This window comes from Tenrec ecaudatus, chromosome 6, assembly GCF_050624435.1.
Source record: "Tenrec ecaudatus isolate mTenEca1 chromosome 6, mTenEca1.hap1, whole genome shotgun sequence".
Lineage (NCBI taxonomy): Eukaryota > Metazoa > Chordata > Mammalia > Afrosoricida > Tenrecidae > Tenrec > Tenrec ecaudatus.
Window position 1 is genome coordinate 75,319,312 of NC_134535.1, and position 21,358 is coordinate 75,340,669.

General features: G+C 45.9%; 2 protein-coding genes across 2 annotated transcripts in view; one reads left to right on the forward strand and one right to left on the reverse strand.

Moving 5' to 3' along the window:
• Positions 1 to 16,632, forward strand: part of CS (citrate synthase) — a 32,643-nt gene extending 16,011 nt beyond the window's left edge. The window contains exons 2-11 of the mRNA XM_075551480.1: positions 1,649 to 1,699; positions 2,097 to 2,204; positions 3,265 to 3,330; positions 3,947 to 4,078; positions 4,260 to 4,448; positions 13,174 to 13,373; positions 13,869 to 13,998; positions 14,098 to 14,199; positions 14,580 to 14,789; positions 15,162 to 16,632. Of these exons, the coding sequence (XP_075407595.1) occupies positions 1,649 to 1,699; positions 2,097 to 2,204; positions 3,265 to 3,330; positions 3,947 to 4,078; positions 4,260 to 4,448; positions 13,174 to 13,373; positions 13,869 to 13,998; positions 14,098 to 14,199; positions 14,580 to 14,789; positions 15,162 to 15,332 (1,359 nt within the window). The 3' untranslated portion in view covers positions 15,333 to 16,632. The remainder of the gene's footprint in view (positions 1 to 1,648; positions 1,700 to 2,096; positions 2,205 to 3,264; positions 3,331 to 3,946; positions 4,079 to 4,259; positions 4,449 to 13,173; positions 13,374 to 13,868; positions 13,999 to 14,097; positions 14,200 to 14,579; positions 14,790 to 15,161) is intronic.
• Positions 16,633 to 17,273: 641 nt separating this feature from the next.
• COQ10A (coenzyme Q10A) lies at positions 17,274 to 20,816 on the reverse strand. The gene is made up of 5 exons (XM_075551481.1): positions 20,547 to 20,816; positions 19,934 to 20,077; positions 18,863 to 19,055; positions 18,370 to 18,471; positions 17,274 to 18,072 (listed from the first exon to the last, which is right to left on the reverse strand). Exons 1-5 carry the CDS (start codon positions 20,657 to 20,659, stop codon positions 17,905 to 17,907), a joined length of 720 nt encoding a protein of 239 aa, XP_075407596.1. The 5' UTR covers positions 20,660 to 20,816; the 3' UTR covers positions 17,274 to 17,904.
• Positions 20,817 to 21,358: the final 542 nt, after the last annotated feature.

The following is a 21,358-nucleotide window of genomic DNA, read 5'->3' on the forward strand; positions in this document are numbered from 1 at the left end:
TTTTTTTCCATGTCTTACATTGTCCGATGTCTTCCCTTCACCCACTTTTCTGTTGTCCATTCTCCCAGGGAGGAAGTTATATATAGGTCATTGTGATAGGTTCCCCCTTTCTCCTCTACCTTCCCCTTCCCCTTCTGGTATCTCTACTCTCATTATTGGTCCTGAGGGGTTTATCTGTCCTGGATTCCCTGTTTCCACCTCTGATCTGTACCAGTGTACATCCTCTGGTCTAGCCAGATTTGTAAGGTAGAATTGGGATCCTGATAGTGTGGGGGAGCGGGGGGAGCATTAAAGAACTAGAGGAAAGTTTGTTTCATCAGTGCTGTACTGCGCCCTGAATGGCTTGTCTCTTCCTTGTGACCCTTCTGTAAGTGGATGTCCACCTGCCTACAGATGGCCTTTGGGGCCTCAATCTGCACTCCCCCCTCATTCACAATGATACTATTTAAAAAATTATTTTTAATAGTTTTATTGTGAATTGATCAACATATCACACAATTCAATAGTTCAATCATATCAAGAAGAGTTGTACAAGCATTACCACAATCAACTTTAGAATTTTCTTTCCCCCCCCTCACACACACACCCCCATGGATATTTTGTTCTTTGATGCCTGATACCTGATCCCATCAACACCTCATAACCACACAGGCTGGTGTGTTCTTCCATGTGGGCTTTGTTGCTTCTCAGCTAGATGGCCACTTGTTTATCTTCAATCCTTTAAGACCCCAGACGCTGTATCTTTTGATAGCCAGGCACCATCAGCTTTCTCAGTGAGTGGGGTCTTAAAGTTTGCAAGCAGCCATCTGAGATACAACTGTCTAGAGCAAAAGAAAATGAAGGAAACCAAAGGCTCAAAACGTGAAATATGGCCTCCTCTCACTTGACAGACAGTAGAACTAGACAGTACTGGGCTACCACTACTACCAGTTCTAATCATTCTAAGAACTCTTAAGATAATTTCTCATTTCTTTGGGTTCTATTTGGTATTGAGTAGTTTTCTACCTTCGCTGGTTTTTTTCCAAGGGGAAAGAAAAAACAACAACACTGACAATGCCTGCCCTCTGCTTGTGGGCTCTCCTAGACTAGAAAGTTGAAGTGCTTTCGAAGACTAGTAGGTGATAGCACTAGTGTTAGGTTCCAACTCATAGCAACCGCATGTACAACAGAAAGAAACACTGCCCAGACCTGTGCCATCCTCACCATCTTTGCAGCCCCTGTCGGTCCACCTTGTTGAAGACTACAGGAAGGGTCTTTCCAGTGAGGTTAGGTAACGGCCCAGTCTCGATTTGCTTTCCTTGGGACCACTTAGAATACTGGCAGCTAGGTTTGGGTGCTCTTAACAGTTGCCCTTCTGACCTTTTCTGCAAAGTCTTCTGTCTAGCAAAGCCCTGCCCTGGAACCCCCAGATAATCGGAGAGTCTCGTCAAAGAATGCTAATGAAGCTATAGATGTCAGAAACTGAATTACACCTGCAGCTGCTTCCAGATTGGTGGCTCCTCCCAAGCTGCTCAGGGCCTGTTACAGCTTTCTGTCACACTGTCCTAAGAGGCTAAGATGAAGAGAAAAGCGGTCGTCACTTCTTCCTGTTAGTACACAGTAGCAGGAGGAATTGCTGTGACATGGTGTTTTTGTGCTTTCTTTGCAGAATGCATCCTGTCTAGTTCTTGCTGCCCGGCATGCCAGTGCTTCCTCCACGGTAAGGTTCAGAAAAGAGGACTAAGAATCACTGGGGTGGCCTGACCTAAGGATGAGTGATTAGGAACACCTGGCCTTTTGTCGCTATCTTGGCAATAAAACCAAACTGCCCTCCCTTACCACTACCCAATTACTAAATGGGGAAAGCTCTTCAGTGTACATTGTTGCTGTAGCTGTTGCCGCTGTTCCTATTCTAAGAAATCTCTCATTGGCATAATGAGGTGTAAATATCCGGTGCTTTTGTTTAATTCTTTAACCCTCATCTGTGCAGAATAGTTGACTTTCTTGGCAGGTAAAGAAAGTCACATTCCCAGAAGAAAAGTTTTACCCACTCCCACTTCGCAGGAAATCTAGCCGGCTTTCCGACCATCACTTAACTCTTGTACTTCTCATTTTAGAATTTAAAAGATGTACTGGCTGATATGATACCTAAGGAGCAGGCCAGAATTAAGACCTTCAGGCAGCAACATGGCAAGACAGTGGTGGGCCAAATCACTGTGGACATGGTAAGAGCTCTGGGAAAGTAACTCAAAGTGCCGTTCTTTACTTGGCTGTTCACAAGTGCAGAGGTTATGGTATTTGTTAGCGATTCTAAAACCCACTACATCAAGTCGATTCTGACTCAGAGTGACCCTATAGAAGATTTCAGTGGCTGTAAATCTTTACAGGAACAGACATCCTCATCTCTCTTGAACTTAGTCTCTAATGGATTTGAACTTCCAACCTAGCAGTTAGCAGTCCAATGCTCACCTGAGCTCCTTTCTTTTTTCCCCTACATATTTTTAGTAGTTGATCTTAAACTAATTTACCCAGGGTCAGAATGATTGAATTACCTGGTTACCCTCTGAGGTGGAGGAGAGGGGGAGGGAAGAGAGACTAAGTCTCAGTAATAGGGAAATGGGCATCAATCAATCTGTTGCCACCTCCTTTTCCATCTTGATGCTCCTAGTCAACCTTGTTCCTGTCCCCTTCATTTGGGGGTCGAGGACTCTGCCTTTGTGGTGATCGTGAGCCAACCATCTATAGCCCTAGCTGCTCTCTGGATCATTAGGTAAAACAAAACACCTATTGCGATAAAATAAATTCTGACTCTCAACACTGTTCAACAGAGTTTAACTGCCCATCTTTTTCCTGTAGGTTCAAGCCACCAACCTTTCAGTTAGCAGTCAAGTGCTAACTGCTGTGTCACCAGGGCTCTTTAGTACATATGTAGGGTGACTATTTCCCTAGTTCTAAGACTCAGTCACTCAGAGCATAACTCTTCGGCAGTGCAAGCCATTCATTCTCTACCCCTGTAGGCTCATTCTGTTTACTCTCATTGGTCAGAATGAGAGGGTAGAGTACGGATGACCCAAAAAGGTAAAATACAATAAGAAAGGGAAGCAAACAAATATTAGACAAAGGGATTTGTCGGTTTAATATTTTCATTTCCAAAGTTAACTCCTCAGAAGGGTTCTTCCTCCAGATAAAGTCTTAAGAATCAGAATAGATTTTTTCTTCCACATCCCATGCAGCCCTGCCACCTGTAGCTTGAGTAATTCTCACTGGTCACATCCTTTTCTTTAGATGTATGGTGGCATGAGAGGCATGAAGGGATTGATATACGAAACATCCGTTCTTGATCCTGATGAGGTAAGACATCTTCTTGGTAATCATTGTAGCCGTCGTGTTTACTGACCTGTATAGATTAAGTCAGAGTTAAGGGGAGTAAAACAAAACACCTGTCTTCAGATGTTTGTGTGGCGGAGGACAGGAGTAAATGAATGAAATACTGTGCTTTTGTGTGTGCAGATAGCATGCGTATTACATTGTTTTTACAAACCATGCAACCCCTCCAACATCCTATTCATATTATATGTGAAATTAAGGTAACTAAAAGGACAGTACTTTTTATTTAAAACACCGGTTCTCAGCTTGTGGGTCATGACACCTTTAGGGGTCAAACGACCTTTTCACAGGGGTCGCCCAATTCATAGCCGTAGCAAAATTACAGTTATGAAGTAGCAATGAAAATACAGTTATGGTTAGAGGTCACCGCAACATGAGGGTCTGTATTAAAGGGTCTCAGCGTGAGAATGATTGAGAACCACTGATTTAAAAGAGCAAAGATAGTAACCTGTGTGACCATTGTAAGTTTTTAATTTCTATTGTAATTTGAGAGGTCTGCTTTGACATTGAACTAATTGATTGTGTGAAGTCCATACTGATACATTTAGGAGATTATAAATTGTCGCTCTCTTCCCTCCAGGGCATCCGTTTCCGAGGCTATAGTATCCCTGAATGCCAGAAACTGCTCCCCAAGGCCAAGGGCGGTGAAGAACCCCTGCCGGAGGGCTTATTCTGGCTGTTGGTGACTGGAAAGATTCCAACAGAGGAGCAGGTGAAGCAGAAGAGCACCAGCCCTCTTATTCTTTCTCTAAGCCCTAACACTTAACCCTGATCATCAGGCTGTGGGTGGGGGTTAGCGGGGGACTCAGCAGAATCTCTTGTGTAAATAGGTTGGATTCTTAATTCTCTCCTTTTTGCTGGCTAGTCTTTGAACAGTGTCTTTGTCTCCACAGGTATCTTGGCTTTCAAAAGAGTGGGCAAAAAGGGCAGCTCTGCCTTCCCATGTGGTAACCATGCTGGACAACTTTCCCACCAATCTGCACCCCATGTCTCAGCTCAGTGCAGCCATCACAGCCCTCAACAGTGAGAGTAACTTTGCCCGAGCGTATGCAGAGGGTATCAACCGAACCAAGTATTGGGAGGTAGGAAATTTGGTGGGGGGGGGGGGATTCAGACGATTTGAATGTGGAGAAAAAGGATGATATAAAATGTTTAGAATAATTACTATGCCAGAAACTTCCTTACCAGACCTTTGTTGAAGAGTACTGTGCATCAGTTGCAGGATTACAAAGTAGAAAATGGTTTCTGTCACTCGGGAGATGTGCAGGCCTGTGTGACATGACTGTCGCTTCAGCAAAGAGGCCCAGCTTGACAAGGTAGACCAGAGAAACAAAGTTCTTGGACACTCACTGAATAAGGGAGAGTTTTATGTAAGGGGTAAGTGTGCATTTAGAAAGCAGCCCAGTCTAGTCTCGCCCATAATTCTGACATTAGCCCATATGCCTGACACCGATCTACAAAGTCCTCCTCAAACTCACAAAATACACAATGATGCTGAATGCAGGAGGAAAGCCGAATCAGGGAGCATGTAAGCATCTCAGCACTGACAGGGGTCTCCACATGACTGCTCCAGCACCCAGGGCTGCATCAGGATAGGGCCATGTGGCTTCTCAGGGTTGTCTTGCAGGAAGTAAGCCTTACCAGCGGAAACAGGGCACTAGCTCAGGCAGCTGCACCCTGGTCCAGCCATCATAGAGCAAGAGAGGCTCATCGAGCCATTTATCTCTGCCCTTCAATTAATCCCACATGTGTTCATTGGCCAGGTTGGCACAATAAGCCTTAACTCTCACCAAGGTCTCTGAATATCCGTGACAAAGGTTTCACAGAGCAGTAACACTTTAGCACCAGAGAGCCACTCATCCCCTTCTCCCAGTGCATGAAAGCAGAACCTTGAGACATTTGGCACGTGATTAACAGCTAAGCCATACTACTGTGCTAGCCCAGCCATCTCAGGGATGGCAGCATGGTTAGTCCATGGACTGGAATCCAGAAACAAGTGAACTGTTTTCCAGCAAGAGGTGACCTGCAATGGTCTGAATGCTGTGGGTTGGGTATAGGGTGTCATCGCCTTCTCTAGGTGTGAGGTTCACATTCCTTCCTCCTCTTCCCCTTGCTCCCTATGCTCATAAACACTCGATAGAGTAACAGACGCAACAACTGCGCATCACAGTAGAGCTGCCCTGTGCCCTTTCCCCCCCCCCAGGCTGTAGTCTTTCCAGGAGCCATGTGTTAGGTTTCCCAGGAAGCCTTGGTTAAATTATGAGCCAAGTGCGCAACCATTGTGCTCCTAGGTTCCATTTTGCATACGAGATGAAAAGGCACCGGAGAGTTCACTGTGGTGCACGCACGACACACAGTAGCATGACCCCTGGGTCTGATGAAACTAGTTTGGGTTTTGGTCAATCTGCTTGATTTGGTTGGTCAATATTTATTCAGTGCCAGCTGTATATAGAGAATGGTGTTCATTAGGGGGAAAAGTGAAGAAAGGTTTGAAATTATTGATCTGCTTGGAATCGAGGAGGAAGGCATGGGAATGGCACAAAACATTCACAACATCTTAGCACACCAACAAGCATAGAAAGAGAGTCCTGTAATTTGCACCTTCTTAAAAAAATGCTGTTTGACTAATTATTTACTGTACGGGTCACAGCATTCTGATCATGTCAGCCTCATCCTCACTCAAGGCAAGCCGAGACTCAAGATCAGCACAAAGGGGATTCTGGTTAGTTGTAGGTCAGGCGCACACGCCAAGTGTTTCGCTGTTTCTGATACTTTGTTGTAATGGACACACAGAACTCAGCTATACTCGATGTTGTGGTTTATTAGGGAAGTATAACAGGTTACAACTTGAGATCGGGATGGCTTTTTTTTTTTAATCGTTTTATTGGGAGCTCATTTTAACTCTCCATGCATCAAATTGTATCGAGCCCATTTGTACATATGTTGCCATTATCATTTTCTATTTGGTATCAGCTCCTCTTTTTCCCTCCCACCCTTGTGAGCCCTTGATTAAATTATTTTCATCAGGACAGCTTCTTCAAAGACATCTCTCAGCTGCCTTTCAGCCAGGCCTACTGCTGGGCCTATGTGTTCGTAGAGAAGTTAAGAATCTTTTGAGGTCTGCTTACCAATACTGATTAGCTGAGAGGGCAGGAGGCAGAGGTACCCAGTGGTCCATCCTCCTTGCTTGAAAACTTCCCATTGGTGTGGAAATCTCACATGGTCAGTACTATCAATGATCCACTATTTAAGATCTTTATGTGGCTCTTGCCTTCTCTACAGGATAAGCCTCTTTTAACCTTCTCCAATAGGTACCTCCATTAACGTAATTTATTTTCATTGCTGATACAGCAATAAAGTAATTGATATAATCATTTAAAAAACTTAGGAACAGTATTACATCCTTAGCAGCTAATAAACCTTGAAAATATACCTTGTACAGACAGTTCTTGTGTTAAAGTATCCAATTCATGTACATCTACTTGCACTTTAATATAAAGACTTTATTAAATTTAAAGCCCTTTGGAGCCCTGGTGGGAGAGAGGTTATGCCTTGGGCTGCTAACCTCAAGGTTGGTGGTTTGAAACCGCCAGCTGCTCCATGGGAGAAAGACGGGGTTTCTACTCCCAATAAAAGTGATAGCCTCAAAAAATAAAAATAATGAAAAAAAAATTTAAAGCCCTTATCTGGCTTGATTATCTGATTTAACTCACAGAACAATTCTATAGGTAAATGTTTTTTGTTATTCCCATTTTACTGAATTGTAAAACTATTAGAGAAATTAGTAGCTTGCCCGAAGTGACACAATAAGTAAGGGGAAAACTAGTACCTGAATGAAAGAATCTTGGCCAGGATTTTACTACCAATAGAAATGGGGCCTCATCCATCTAGCTCAGAAACAACAAAGGCCACATGGAAGAAGCACACCAGCCTGTGCGATCACGAGGTGTCAAAGGGATCAGGTATCAAGCATCAAAGAACAACATACAATTTTCCTCTAGTTCTTAAATGCTTCCTCCCCCCTCCACTATCATGATCCCAATTCTACCTTACAAATCTGGCTAGACCAGAAGATATACACTGGCAAAGATAGGAACTGGAAACACGGGGAATCCAGGGCGGATGATCCCTTTAGAACCAGTGGTGAGAGTGGCGATACCGGGAGGGTGGAGGGAAGTTGGGGTACAAAGGGGGAACCGATTACAAGGATCTACATTTAGCCCCCTCCCTGGAGGACGGACAACAGAAAAGTGGGTGAAGGGAGATGTCAGACAGTTAAGTCATGACAAAACAATAATAATTCATAAATTACCAAGGGTTCATGGGGGAGGGGAAAAAAGAGAAGCTGATACCAAGAGCTCAAGTAGAAAGCAAATATTTTGAGAATGATGATGGCAACAAATGTACAAATGTGCTTGACTCGCTGGATGTATGTATGGATTGTGATAAGAGTTGTATGAACTCCCAGGCCTCACGATGCTGTTTCTGGGCAGTTTTGTTACCTTTATTCAAGATTATTGAGATGCTAACATGCTTTAACATCTTATAACACTTTACAAATGAAGACTAAATGGGTACAAATAGCGCTTTGGCCTCTGTTTATAAAGGAATAAGCAGGATCTCTGTCAACTTTTCTTTAAAAACGGCTCTTAACTGTACACTGTAGGCCACTACAAAAGCAAGGATCCCATGCTGTCATACCTTTCTTGCTTCGGTAGTGGACATTGAAAGTCTCCCTTTTGTAGTTTCTTTATGATTTGGCATTTAAACCTTCCAAATTGTTTTGAAAGTGAATATGTACCCCCAGATACCAACCAGTATATCTAGCTCAGGATCACACCCTTCTTGACCTTTTGCTCACCATTTCCGTTTCCTTAAAAGTACATATCCTGGTACAAGCTTCTGGAAGTGATTTACTTCTTGGGGAAATATAGGTCTGCAAGGAGGTATAATTAAGTGCAGGCATCCTCAAACTACCGCCCGGGGGCCACAATCGGCCCGCCAGGTGTTTTTTGCCCCATTTATTTTTTACTTCAAAATAAGATATGTACCGTGTACATAGGAATTTGTTCATAGTTTTTTTTAAAAACTATAGTCCGGCCCTCCAACGGGTCTGAGGGACAGTGAACTGGCCCCCTGTTAAAAAAAATTTGAGAACCCCTGGTTAAGAGGGTGATTATTATGTAAGCTATCTCCAGAAATAATTTTTTAATTGTTTTATTAGGGGTTCATACAACTCTTATCACAACCCATACATACATCAATTTTGTAAAGCACATCTCTACATTCATTCCCCTCGTCATTCTCAAAACATTCGCTCTCCACCTAAAACCCTGGCATCAGCTCCGCATTTTCCCCCCTCCCTCTGTGCTCCCCCTCCCTCATGAACCCTTGATAATTATTATTTTGTCATATCTTGCCCTGTCCGAAATCTCCCTTCACCCACTTTTCTGTTGTCCGTCCCCCAGGGAGGAGGTCACATGTAGATCCTTGTAATCAGTTCTCCTTTTCCAACCCACCTTCCCTCTGCCCTCCCAGTATCGCCACCCACAGCACTGGTCCTAAAGGGATCATCTGCCCTGGATTCCCTGTGTTCCCATTTCCTATCTGTACCAGTGTACATCCTCTGTTCCAGCCAGATTTGTAAGGTAGAATTGGAATCATGATAGTGGGGGAGGAAGAGCATTTAGGAAATAGAGGAAACTGTATACTTCATCGTTGTTACATCGCACCCTGACTGGCTCATCTCCTCCCCAAGACCCCTCTGTAAGGGGATGTCCCGTGGCCTACAAATGGGCTTTGGGTCTCCACTCCGCACTACCCCCCTCATTCACTATGGTAAGATTTTTTGTTCTGATGATGCCTGATACCTGATCCGTTCAACACCTCGTGAGCTCACAGGCTGGTGTGCTTCTTCCATGTGGGCTTTGTTGCTTCTCAGTTAGATGGCTGCTTGTTTACCTTCAAGCCTTTAAGACCCCAGACTATAAAATAAAAATGAAAAAACAAAACCAAAAAACCCAGACTCTATTATATCTTTTGATAGCCGGGCACCATCAGCTTTCTTCGCCTCTAGAAAGAATTCATAAGCTAAATGTTTCTTGTTTTAATTTTGATATTCTCATTGAGCCCTGGTGACACTGATAAAAACTGAGTATTCCGATTACTTCATAGAAATACCCATTTGCTTTAGTTATTATGAATTTTGCTCTTGGTTGCAACAGAACTACTAAAATGCGAATGAATTACTGCAGGGACACCTAGCTAGCTAGCTTGTTATGGAGTAACACTAGGTAATACCGTCTTTCACTTTTACTATGCTTTCTATGTACTTGAAGCTGGATTAAAGCAAATTATTAACAACAATAAAGAATTTTCTTGAGAACAAGGGGGATCAGAGCAGAGACCCAAAGCCCCTCTGTAGACCCCCCACAGAGGGGTCACAGGGAAGAAATGAGTCAACCAGGGTGCCGTAAAGCACTGATGGAACACACGATATTCTTCTGGTTCCTTGAGACTTCCTCACCCTCCACTATCACGACCCCTCACCCCCCACTACCATGACCCCAGTGCTGCTTCCCACTCTGACTAGACCAGAGTGTGTACACAGGTATAGAGAGGAGATAAAAGCTCACGCAGGACACAGGGAATCGAGGAATGGGAATAGCGATACTAGAAGGGTGATGTGTGTGTGGGGGGCAGGCGATCCCAATGATTAACACATAAGCACACACACCCCTACAGGGGGACGAACAACAGAAACCTTGGGGGAAAGGAGACAGCGGTCTGTGTAAGACATGAAAATAATTTGTAATCTCTCAAGGGGTCACGGGTGAGGGGGGGAGCTGATACCAAGCTCAGTAGAAAGTAAATGTCTGGAAAAGAACAGTGGTATGACATGCAACTAAGCTTGATACAATTGATGTATGGATTGTAATGAGAGTTGTAAGATCTCCCAATAGAATGATCTTTTAATTTAAAAAATAATAATAAATTTTAAAATGTTCTCGCTCCTAAAAAGTCCTTTGAAGAAAACAAAAACCATGACTTAAAATTTAAAATAAGAGATAGCCAGGTGTTATATGATAGGATAATCTGAACACAACCCTACATACAAGTAGTCCTGATAAAAAATTGAGCCTGATGAATGAAGCCTTTAAAGCTATCATTAGATATGAGGAACATGTTAAATGACAGTCTGTTGTACTTACGTAGCCAGTCCTAATCTGTGGACAACTCTGCAGAACAAACTGATTTTTACAAAATCAGTGCAAGGATGAAAGGGGGAAAGAGAACCTAAATATTAAAAGAAGCTTCAAAGACAGATAATATTTTAGTTCTGATCAAACAAATGAAGCAGTGCGAGACTAGAGGGTTTATTAAAATATTTTTAGATGTGAATATCATATAAAGTTACATGCTTAAATATTGACATGCCAAAATATATGATATCTGAGATTTGCTCAAAATAGGAAGTGAAGTAAGGGTAGAGAAACAAGAGTGGCTATGAGTTCCTTAATCTAGGTAATGCATATTAGCTAAGTCACTCACTGCAAAACGAAGGGTGAAATATAAAGGATTATTCTAAGAAAAATATAATGCAAATAATATACCTAGCATGGAACTTGATACCATAGATACTGTGTTTAACCCGAGTATTTTCAGCACATTTTAATGCAGTTTTTGTGGTAAAATTAGGTACCTTTTGATTAAACCCAAGGGCCACTAGTAATTCTCAATTAAAATGGATGTGGCTCCTGAAAAAAAAGGAGGGAAAAAAAAGATACCTTGGCTGTTATTCAGGTTGGCTTATACTCAAGTATATATGGGGTGTGTGTGTTGTTTTTAAATGTGGTTATTTGTTATTAGAACAGTGAAGTTCTGTTTGATTTGTGGTATATTATGGTGAATTTTCTTTGGATATTAAGAACAACAAAAACACTGTCATCAGAAAACAGAAAATTATTAAAACCTGTGTCTAGGCATGTTGCGCCAAAGGACTTAGTCTTCCTGCCACGTGTGAGGGGGAATACAGTTAGACTCAGCGTTCAGTATCTCAGGGAGTACTCTGGTGAGCCTTGTTACTTTTATAAAGTGGAGGTCACTTTAAATACCCACGCCTAATATAACTACATGGTTAGCATCCGATGGTAAATGTTTTATTATGTACATTTTTGCCAAAAAGGGGGTGGGTGGAGAATTACATGAATAAGAATGATTATGAGGAAAAAAGAATAATCTAAAATTGATTGTGGTAAAGATTGTACAACTCTTCTTGATAAGAAGAATAATAAATGGATGAAGTGCCCATTAAAACTTAAAAAAAAACGAGGTCATCATGCAAAAATTGATGGTGGGAAAATGGCGGGTGACTGTTTCATTACACAGGTATTAAACACTGAGAATCGTGGCCCACCGGAATATATTCTCTGCCACCTAGCTCATTCCTCTAGCCATTCATTGTCCATTACTGGCGGGTATAGATTATGAATGCACAAAATAGTCCAATTGTCAGTTTTCCCTATGCCATTAATATGAAATGTCAGGTGAGCTCGTTGAGTAAAATAAGGAGTGGCTGTTCTTTGTAGTCAGCTTTAGAAGTGTACGAGGGGTACCCACCAAAAAAAAAACAAACCAGGAACAAGCTCAGCCGGGCGCTGGCTGCTGTAAGAACAAACAGCGAGCTGCTGTGAAGTTTTCCTGCTCGGGAATGGTGCTGCTGAAAAACAGCTGACCAGGACAGCGCTACAGGAGGAACACAGTGTTGGAGAAGTTTTCCCATTTCAAAAATAGGGGAAATGTCGACCTGATGACATAGCTCCTTCTGGACATCTGTCAGCTTCCCGATTGGACGAAGATGTGGACAGACTTCATGCACTTGTGCTCGAAGCCTGGCAGGGACCATTGAGAGGGGAAGTTACTGGACTGTCGTGGAACTCAGTGCAGTGAATGTTCAGATTTGGAAATGAGAAGGATCCCTGTTAAATTTGTTCCTTGGGTTCTGACTGACCTAGACAAAGCCTCGAGTGGAAACATGCTGTGCTCCAAAGTGACCCAGGATTTTTTCCCCAAAGTCATTACTGGTGAGACAGACAGGACACTAGTCTTACAACCCCAAAGCAAGCATCAATCAAGCCCGTGGAAGATGCCATTCTCACCTCGCCCACAAAAGCTCGTCAGATGATGCTCATTTGTTTCTTTGATGTGAGTGGGGTAGGACATTATTGTTGGCGTTTGCAATTTGACGATGTAGAAGAGGTGAAGAAAAAACGAGGGAGGTGTTGTCAGCCATCCAAACAGATGAGTTTGAAAAATGTTTCCAAGGACGGAAGCACAGATTTGAAAATTGTGTTAAGTGTAATGGAGAGTACTTTGAAGGTGATAAAGTTGTTTTATTTAAAAAAAAATTTTTAATACATAACTTTGAAAGAAAATTCCGGTTTTGAGGGCATACCCTTTTTGTATGCGCTAAAGCAGACTCAGTCATCAAGTCTCCTCTCTAACAGTAACACTGTACGATAGCATAGAAGTGTCTCTGGGTTTCTGAGACTATCAATCCTGGATTAGCTTGTGGGTTTCAACTGCTGACCTAGTGATTAGCCTGACTCCTGACTCACTATGCCACCAAGTATATAGTTCATACAAATTAATTAGTGCCATGCTGGGTCCTGATAGTTATTAGTTAGTTGTTCAAGGCATATTCTGTATATCACTTGGCATAAAACTATCAGCCCAAATGGAGGGCAGCATCCCTACCTCAATTCTTAATTTCTAATTTTTTCTCTTTCTTTACTTTTGTCCCATCAGTTGATTTATGAAGACTGTATGGATCTGATTTCAAAGCTACCTTGTGTTGCAGCAAAGATCTATCGGAACCTCTACCGGGAGGGCAGCAGTATTGGGGCCATCGACAGTAAACTGGACTGGTCCCACAACTTCACCAACATGTTAGGCTATACTGATGCTCAGTTCACTGAGCTCATGCGCTTGTACCTCACCATCCACAGGTGAGCTAGACAGTAACCACCAACTTCCTGGGTTTGTGGGAAATACAGGAACACTTAACATTCCTATCTTCTGGGATTAAGTGGTAGGCACAGAGATGGAAACGTGGCTTAAAAGGAAGGAGGTCAAGAGGTCTAGTGAAATTGCCAAAACCATACTAAGGACAAGATGGTGCCCCATCCAGATGGGACCAAGGTATTGACTTTATATGGCAGTGGTCCTATAGCTTTCCAGGAGCGCCCTCTTCTGGCCGTTGCTATTACAATTGCCCTGGGAGTACGGGAGTGGCCTAAATTAAGCATTGTCAGCCAATAACCTCCAGCTCTGTGGATTAGTCAACCAAGTTTTAATGGGATTGGACCCGCTTTATGTACATCTGACTGGCTGTAGCCTAGTTTCAAATTAGTATGTGACAGTAGCAAGGTCTGTGGTTCCATAATCCACCCTTCTTCCTCCTCCCTTTGACCCTGACTCTGACCCTCCTTTCTTCTCCACAGTGACCATGAGGGTGGCAATGTCAGTGCCCATACCAGCCATTTGGTAGGCAGTGCTCTTTCTGACCCCTACTTGTGCTTTGCAGCTGCCATGAATGGGCTAGCGGGGCCCCTACATGGACTGGCAAATCAGGTAAGACTATTCTTTTTCATTTCCCACTGTCTTTCTCACCGTGCCCTCTCTTCTGGCTTATGTATTGAGGTTCCCTTGTTCTCTAACCCTGACCCATAGGAAGTACTTGTCTGGCTGACACATCTACAAAAGGAAGTTGGCAAAGATGTGTCAGATGAGAAATTACGAGATTATATCTGGAACACACTCAACTCAGGACGGGTAAGGAGAGGTACTTCGTGACTAGGAAAGACCCATGTCCTGCTGTTGGGAAGAATTAAAGAAGAGAGGTCCTTGGCTGTAGACATTTTGGAGTGGGTGGGTTGGTGGGTTGGACGGATTTAGGGTTTCAGAGACTAACTCCTTACAGGAGTAGGTAGCCTTGTCTTTCTGTGTCCCATTCGGAAACGTGGTAGGACAAAAGTCTCTGACATAAGTAGCTTACAGGGTTTATGTTGCCTTCACGTTTGTTAATGGGTGATGACTAATTCTGAAAAGCATGGTAAGGGTGTTTGCACAACTTAAATGTAATTAAATGTCGCTGAATTGTACATGCAGAAATTGTTGAATGCCAACTGGCTTCTCTCTTCCATCATTTTCAGGTTGTGCCAGGCTATGGCCACGCAGTACTACGGAAGACTGACCCGCGATATACCTGTCAGCGAGAGTTTGCGCTGAAACACCTGCCTAATGATCCCATGTTTAAGCTGGTTGCTCAGCTGTATAAGATTGTGCCCAATGTCCTCTTAGAGCAGGGCAAGGCCAAGAACCCCTGGCCCAATGTAGATGCTCACAGTGGGGTACTGCTTCAGGTGAGTTCTTCTTTCCCACTTACCTTACAATTGCTACCAAACCCTATTCTCTACCAGCCAACTACCGGGCGGACCACGAATTCTTAGACCTCTCCCTTATACTTTTGGTGAAGTTGCCTATGGAGGGGTAGTCTCTGATTTTTTCAGAATCCAAACCTCTATAATGCCCAGTGTTGGTGTCCTTGCTACCAGGCGGCTTCAAAAAACTCTAAATCTTTTCACTCCATTTTTCTGTGAACTTTTTAAAGCCCCTGTGTGTTTAAGGCTGCCTCTGGATGAAAGGGGGAAAGAAAGTCTAGTCACCACCACCCTGACCTGCGTGCCTACCTTGGAACCTTAATTAAAACATTTTTTTTTCCTTCTACCTTACAGTACTATGGCATGACGGAGATGAACTACTACACAGTCCTGTTTGGGGTGTCGCGAGCACTGGGAGTACTGGCACAGCTCATCTGGAGCCGCGCCCTAGGTTTCCCTCTAGAGAGGCCCAAGTCCATGAGCACGGATGGTCTGCTGAAGTTGGTGGAGTCTAAGTCAGGGTAAACCTGGAGTGGAAGGAAAAAGTGATTACCGGAAGTGAGGGAATGTTTAAAAAGTATACTTTTATTTGAGGGGCCTTTAAAGATTTAAGATTGTTTTCTAAGGCACTGATAAAAAAAGTTTGAAGTTAAATATAAATTAAGACTTTAAGAAATGAAACAGTGACCTCTACTCCTCTAACCAGATCCTATCCCCTACCCAGTCTGAGGTGCCCATCAGCTGTCGGCTCACCAGGACGACTAATGCATGTGATAAGGTTCAGGCTGGCGTCCTGCCACCTCTAGAGTTGGGAACCTGGCCCCTTTTCCCAGATCAAAGCTGGTCACAGAGACTCTGCAGCCACCTTTGGAACTTTTGGTTCTGCTCTGCCCAGCCCTCAGTTTGCCGGCAAGTTAGGGCTCTGTCCCTTCTGTTTCTATAAAAATCATGTTGGATTATTAGCTATACTAAACCCATTACTCTGTCCCATACACAAACACCTCCAGCAAGACCTGTTGATTAGCTGGACATAGTATGGTGATTTCCTAAGCTAACCAGTGAGCGTAGAGGTCATTGCACTTGTGACTGGGTCCCAGTGTTTGGGGTGATCCATTTGCCACTACTTTAGTACTCGCCTCCTTTCAGACTCTCCACACTTGCCGTGCCTCTGGCTAAAGGTGGGCTAGCCATCTCCTCTTGGCCCTTTCTAGACACCCCTATCAGCAGGTTATATACCACTGTCAGACCTTTGGTGTCTCCTGGTCATTTGACTTTATCAGTGCTTACTGTGGTCCATCCCTTCTGGAACATATGCCACCGTTTATTGTGTTGTGGGGCAGAGAGCAGGGACTTGGGAATGACTAGTGTGCTGTCTTCATGACCTGGCCCTAGGGCAACTGTCACGTTTTGAGCAGGGAACTGGACATGGTTCCCTCTGAATTACAGCTCTTGGATCTGAGACAATGAAAAATAATAAGCCTCCTTTCTCATCCCGTTTCACAAGAACTTACCATCTTATTTATCAAGGTCCTCTTCCTGCCTCTGCCCCCAGAGCTCAGAGTGTTCCTTTTAAAAACCCCATTGACACAGGTGTTCCGTGACTCAGAATGCTGAACTGCTGTCTTTTCTCTCAGAAAGGACTGATACACACTCCTGCCGTGTCCCCTGCCTCCCTCCCAACTCCTGCCTGTGTTTGTATGGGTCCCCAGTTCCCAGAAACATGCTGTTGAGATGGACACACTGTCTGTAAACCCCCGGGTAACTGTCCTGTTGCAGACTTCAGGTTGTTCTGTATAAAATGCAAAATAAATGTTTTTATTAGCAATTTGTGAACATGCTATTAAATAAGACCTGGGAGAGTCCATCTTGAGGTTAGTTCATCGAGCTCATCCTAATCAGAGGCCGGGCTCTCTGGATCGCCAAAGGAGACTTTGGTTTTTTAGGATTTGGGAATCCTTGAATTTTAGCTGCCATACCATCCTCCTTAATTTTGCCATAAGGCAGAAATACGCCTAAAGCCTCACAACTGCTGATGCGACTCATCCAAAGACTCTGGTGAAAGGAACAAACTGTACGGAGGACAGAATGGGATAAAATGCTGGCTCCAGATCTGAGCCACTAGAGGGCTTCATTAATTCATGGTGTGCCTATCGTCTACAGCCTCCCTTAAGCATGCACCCCACCTCACCCCCCAATATCAGGTGGTGAGTGGTCTATTGGGCATTGGATACATGGATGGCCTGAGACCTTCTGTCCTGAGGCTCCTGCAGTAATTGACCTTCTGAAAGGTCTATAAATAGGGCAAGGGGGAAGGTCCTAGGTCCTGGCTTGTAGATTGTGCTACTAAAGTTAGCAGGGACATGATGTCCAAACTTGCTGTACGTTCACTCCCCTGGGGAAGGAATCCATGACTGCCCAGGTCTTACATACAATATTCCCTAAGCAGCAGTACAAGAAAGCAGAACGCACACTGTCATAATTTATTGAAATCTTATAAAAACTCAGGCCAACTGGAAGAATCCGTACAACCCAAGAGTACAAAGGGACCTCTTCGGTACTTTTTCCCTCCTGGGCCTGAGGCACTGATGGCAAGTTCCTTACGCTTTACCAGCCAGATGGCATGGACATAATCTTCAAAGTTAAGTTACATGACATTCAAGCTACGGGGGCAGGTTGCCTTTTAACCTGGACTCGAAGGCAGGGCAAAGGTCATGTACCACCCAATACCTGTGCCAAAGAAAAGGGAACTAGCTCTGCTTATTCAGTCCCCCAACTGATGAGCCACTGAGGCACCCCGACAGGGCCCAGAGACAACCTTGGAGTCCTGATTCTAATTCCATGTGAGAAGGCTGCAGGCCCATGGGGCTCTCCTGATGGGCCTGGGCCTTTTTTAGACATGTCCCCATTCCATACCCACTGCCTTTTCCTTTCCCCACCATTCCCAGCCAGGCCAGAGCTCCGTTTCTGGGGAATTGACAAGAAAGGAGCGCTGCTATGACCCGAAGACTCCTCTCTCAGGCTGCAGCGGAACTAAACCAAATAAATACGAGAACTGAATGGGAGGGGTCATCAAGAAGCAAAGGAACAATCCTTTGCCTCAAGTCTGGTGCACCTCATGAAGCATCAGTTCACGGGGGATGGCTGTCTCTGGACCAAACTTGGTGGCTGCCCGGCGCTCGAAGGCAGCAACATTCTGTTTGACAACCTCATCAAAAAACATGGTGGCCAGCTGGGAGTGCAGCAGAGAACGAAATTCAAAGGAAATCTGAGAATGGGTAAGAAATAGTCAGAAGTTCTTCAAGACTGGGCAAACGCAAGGATGCTATTCCTCAGGGCCTATACCCAACCCCCTCCCCTCCAGTTTCCTCAGGTACCCTCAAAAGCCCAATTTAGGGCTAAGCACAGGGCAAGTTGGATACAAGCTCAGAGATTTGTGGAAACTTGCTATCATTGACTTAGGAAATACTAAGTCCTAGCTATGCTTAAAGAATAACCCCATCAGAACTTCAGCTTTGCTCCCATGCCCAACCCAAGCCCTTTGCTGCACAGTCTCCTGACTCACCGAAAAGTCCACAGTGCAAGTTCTGGGGTATGCAGGAATTCCCGGGCTGAATCGCCAAATGGTCTCTAAGTGGTTGAAGAGTTTGCCGTCAGTGCAAACAGCCTGGAAGAGGTTACAATGGAATAAAGTATATTTTTATACTACGTACATTTTAAAACACTTGACAATGTCAACTCATGGCTACCCCAGATGTTCTGCTCCATTAGGATTTCTTGTCCTTAATCTTCACGGAAGCAGATCACTAGATGTTTCTTACACAGCACCACAGGGTGGGTTTCAGCTGCCAACCGTTAGGTTAGTAGGCCAGCACAAACCATTTAATGCCACCCACTGACCTTATGCTAAGTATAGGACGTGAAGAGGAGGTAGATATATATGTGTATGAATATATATATCTGCCTTCTAATACTGAGGGGCAGTTGACACACAATAGCCCTTCAGTGTGAGCAATGCTAGACAACACACAAACATGATCCTCCCTCAGAGGCCTTACCTTGACCATGTGGGGTTTTACCATAGAAACAGATGAGGTATAGCGTTCCAAGATAGGCGGGAAGCCAACCTCCAGTTGAGCCTTCAGGTGCCCCTTACGGCTGGATACCACCAAAGACTTCTTACACCAGGGAACAAACTCTCGATAGTCTTGCACGTTGGACACCACCTCGAACATTTCCTGCATTGAGTATCTAGGGGAAAGGGAGTCACAGGTCAGGACATTGCCCCGTACCTCTGTGCAACGAACCATGCAACTACAGGAGCTACAGGTACCAGACAAGCAATATTGATATCACCTGGTGGCATAGTGGTTACACATTGTGCTGCTAGCCACCAGCCAGCTCCTTGGGAGAAAGAGGAGGCTTTCTTCTCCCGGAAAGAGGCTCAGAAACTCAGGAGTCAATGGACTCAGCAGTGGGTTTTTGAGTTTCTATGCTCTCGTTCACAGACTGCTTCTGCATTCATGTTGACCTTAAGGGGGACTATCTGGGGAGAACAGGCTGTGATCTCAGCTCTAACAGTGTGACCTGAGGGAAACTATTTGTCTCCATTTCCTCATCTACAAAGTGAAAGTAAGACAACCTGATCATTGGTTTATTGGGAGGGTTAAAAGATCTGCATAAAATGTCTAGCTTCTAGCAAACAGCAAGTGTTCAATGTAGTGCTCACAGCACATCAAGCCGGGTCACCAGAGAAATCCTACCCTGTAATCCGACTCCCAACATGTGCTTGGCTGATACTGGGAAACTCCCTCAGTTCGAGCCCAGCAGCTTTGGGAGAAGAATGTGTTTGTTCCCATCAAGATTTTATGGCTTTGAAAACCATGGGGAAGTTCTATAGGGTCCCTAGAAGTCAGAATCAAGTTTTCATTTTTTAACTCAACATTAGCCATGTTTCATTTAATACAGATGCATAGCAACTAAGAAGGGGGAATTAAAGATTGGAAGGAAGGCTGAGAGGATAGAGCTGGAAAATGAGTGGTCAGGGGCCAGTCCTGCTCCCTAAAGCTGCCCTGATGTTTCAGCTTGGTTGGCCGTAGGGAAGGAGTGCAGGACAGGAAGATGCTCACCCCATGATCCTACGCTCCGAGTAGGCCTTTCGCTTGTTGGTGAAGGGGGCAGTGAAGCCCATGAAGGATCGGCTGGGAGGTACGCCACCCTCTGAAGCCAAGATCTGTGCAGCCCGGGGCAAAAGGCTGCAGGAGGTCAGACACCTAAAACCAATCAGAAAAGAGGGCAACTTGGTCATTCTCGAATTCTTCCCCTGTCCAATGCTGGGGCCAGGGGCGCATCCCCGACATCCCCGAGGAAGGGCGTCCGGAGAGCTTCACCCTGGCACTTGCTGCATCCCGCCAGGCTCCGCTGGCCAGGCAGTCACGAGTACGAAAGGTCGAGGGCGGCTGAGGACAAGCTCGGGTCCTCTGGAACACCACGGTCCCTGGGGTCCCTCCCACCCTGTCGTTACCCGGGCTCAAGAGGTGGGTGGGCGCCCAGCCCAGGGACCCCTCCCCCCGGTCTAACTAGCCAAGACGTCTCCAAAGCGCTATTCCAAACCCGAGGGCAAAGCCGCCCGCGCACCGCCGCGCCGGCATCCCGCGGCTCCAGCCCTCGGCGCGGAGCTGGAAGGCTCCGCGCGACCGCTCCCCGCCGGCAAGGACACCCGCGCCCGCGCCTCCCTCTCACCTCATTGGTCGCGGAGGGCCCGGGGGCGGGGCCGGGCGCGGGGGGGGGCCGCGGCAGCGCTGGGCGGCCGCGCGTGTCCCCGCCGGGAGCCGCCGCGCGCTGGCCCAGGCCATGGGTGCCCTCGCTCGGCCCTGCGCGCAGAGCCCGCGGGCCCGCCTCCCTCCAGGGCAGTGGGCGGCGGGGCGCAGCCGCCGGGGGTCCGGCGCCCGAGCTTCCGGCGGAGGGGGGTGCAGCTCCGCTCGCCCCGCGCCCGCCCGCCCGCCCGCCAGGCCGCCCGGGTCCGCTAGAACTGAAGTCGCGACCGCTGCTCCCGCAGCACCCGGTATCCCCACGTCACCCGTTGCCATGGTTCGGGAGGAGGAGAGGGAGGAAGTCGGGGCGCAGAGCAGCTTGTCGGGAGCTGTAGTTTCACATCGCCGGCGGGCGCGGAGCCGCAGCCCGGATTCCCCTTCGAAGCGAGAGGCGGCGGACACTTGCGCTCGGCGTTCGTACGCGTTACCACGGAGGACCAGTCCTCGCAAAGGGGCATCGGGCTTGGTGGAGGGTCAGCGTCGAGGGGGAAGACCCTCGACCTGCACCAGTTCACGTAGTGACTGCCGCAGTCACCCAAACCTAGCGGAGATGGCGCAGGACCGACCGGGCGGGTGTCCTTCCGTTGTACCGACAGCCCTAAGACAGTCCGGGCCACGACCTCACCAGGCAAACTCCCTGGCTCGTCTGTGGTCGTGAGACCCGATGCAGAGGCCCAGAGGCGACTTCGTGGGCTGGCTGGTCACAGTGTGCGGTCATCCTCTGCACGCTGACAGCCGTCA

Excerpts from the sequence above, each read along its gene's own strand:
- COQ10A (XM_075551481.1), bottom strand. The coding sequence starts at position 20,659 with ATGGCCTGGGCCAGCGCGCGGCGGCTCCCGGCGGGGACACGCGCGGCC. Across the intron at positions 19,056-19,933 it reads TCGGAGCGTAGGATCATGGG|ATACTCAATGCAGGAAATGT; the intron begins GTGAGCATCTTC and ends CCTTTCCCCTAG. Across the intron at positions 18,472-18,862 it reads TAAAACCCCACATGGTCAAG|GCTGTTTGCACTGACGGCAA; the intron begins GTAAGGCCTCTG and ends AACCTCTTCCAG.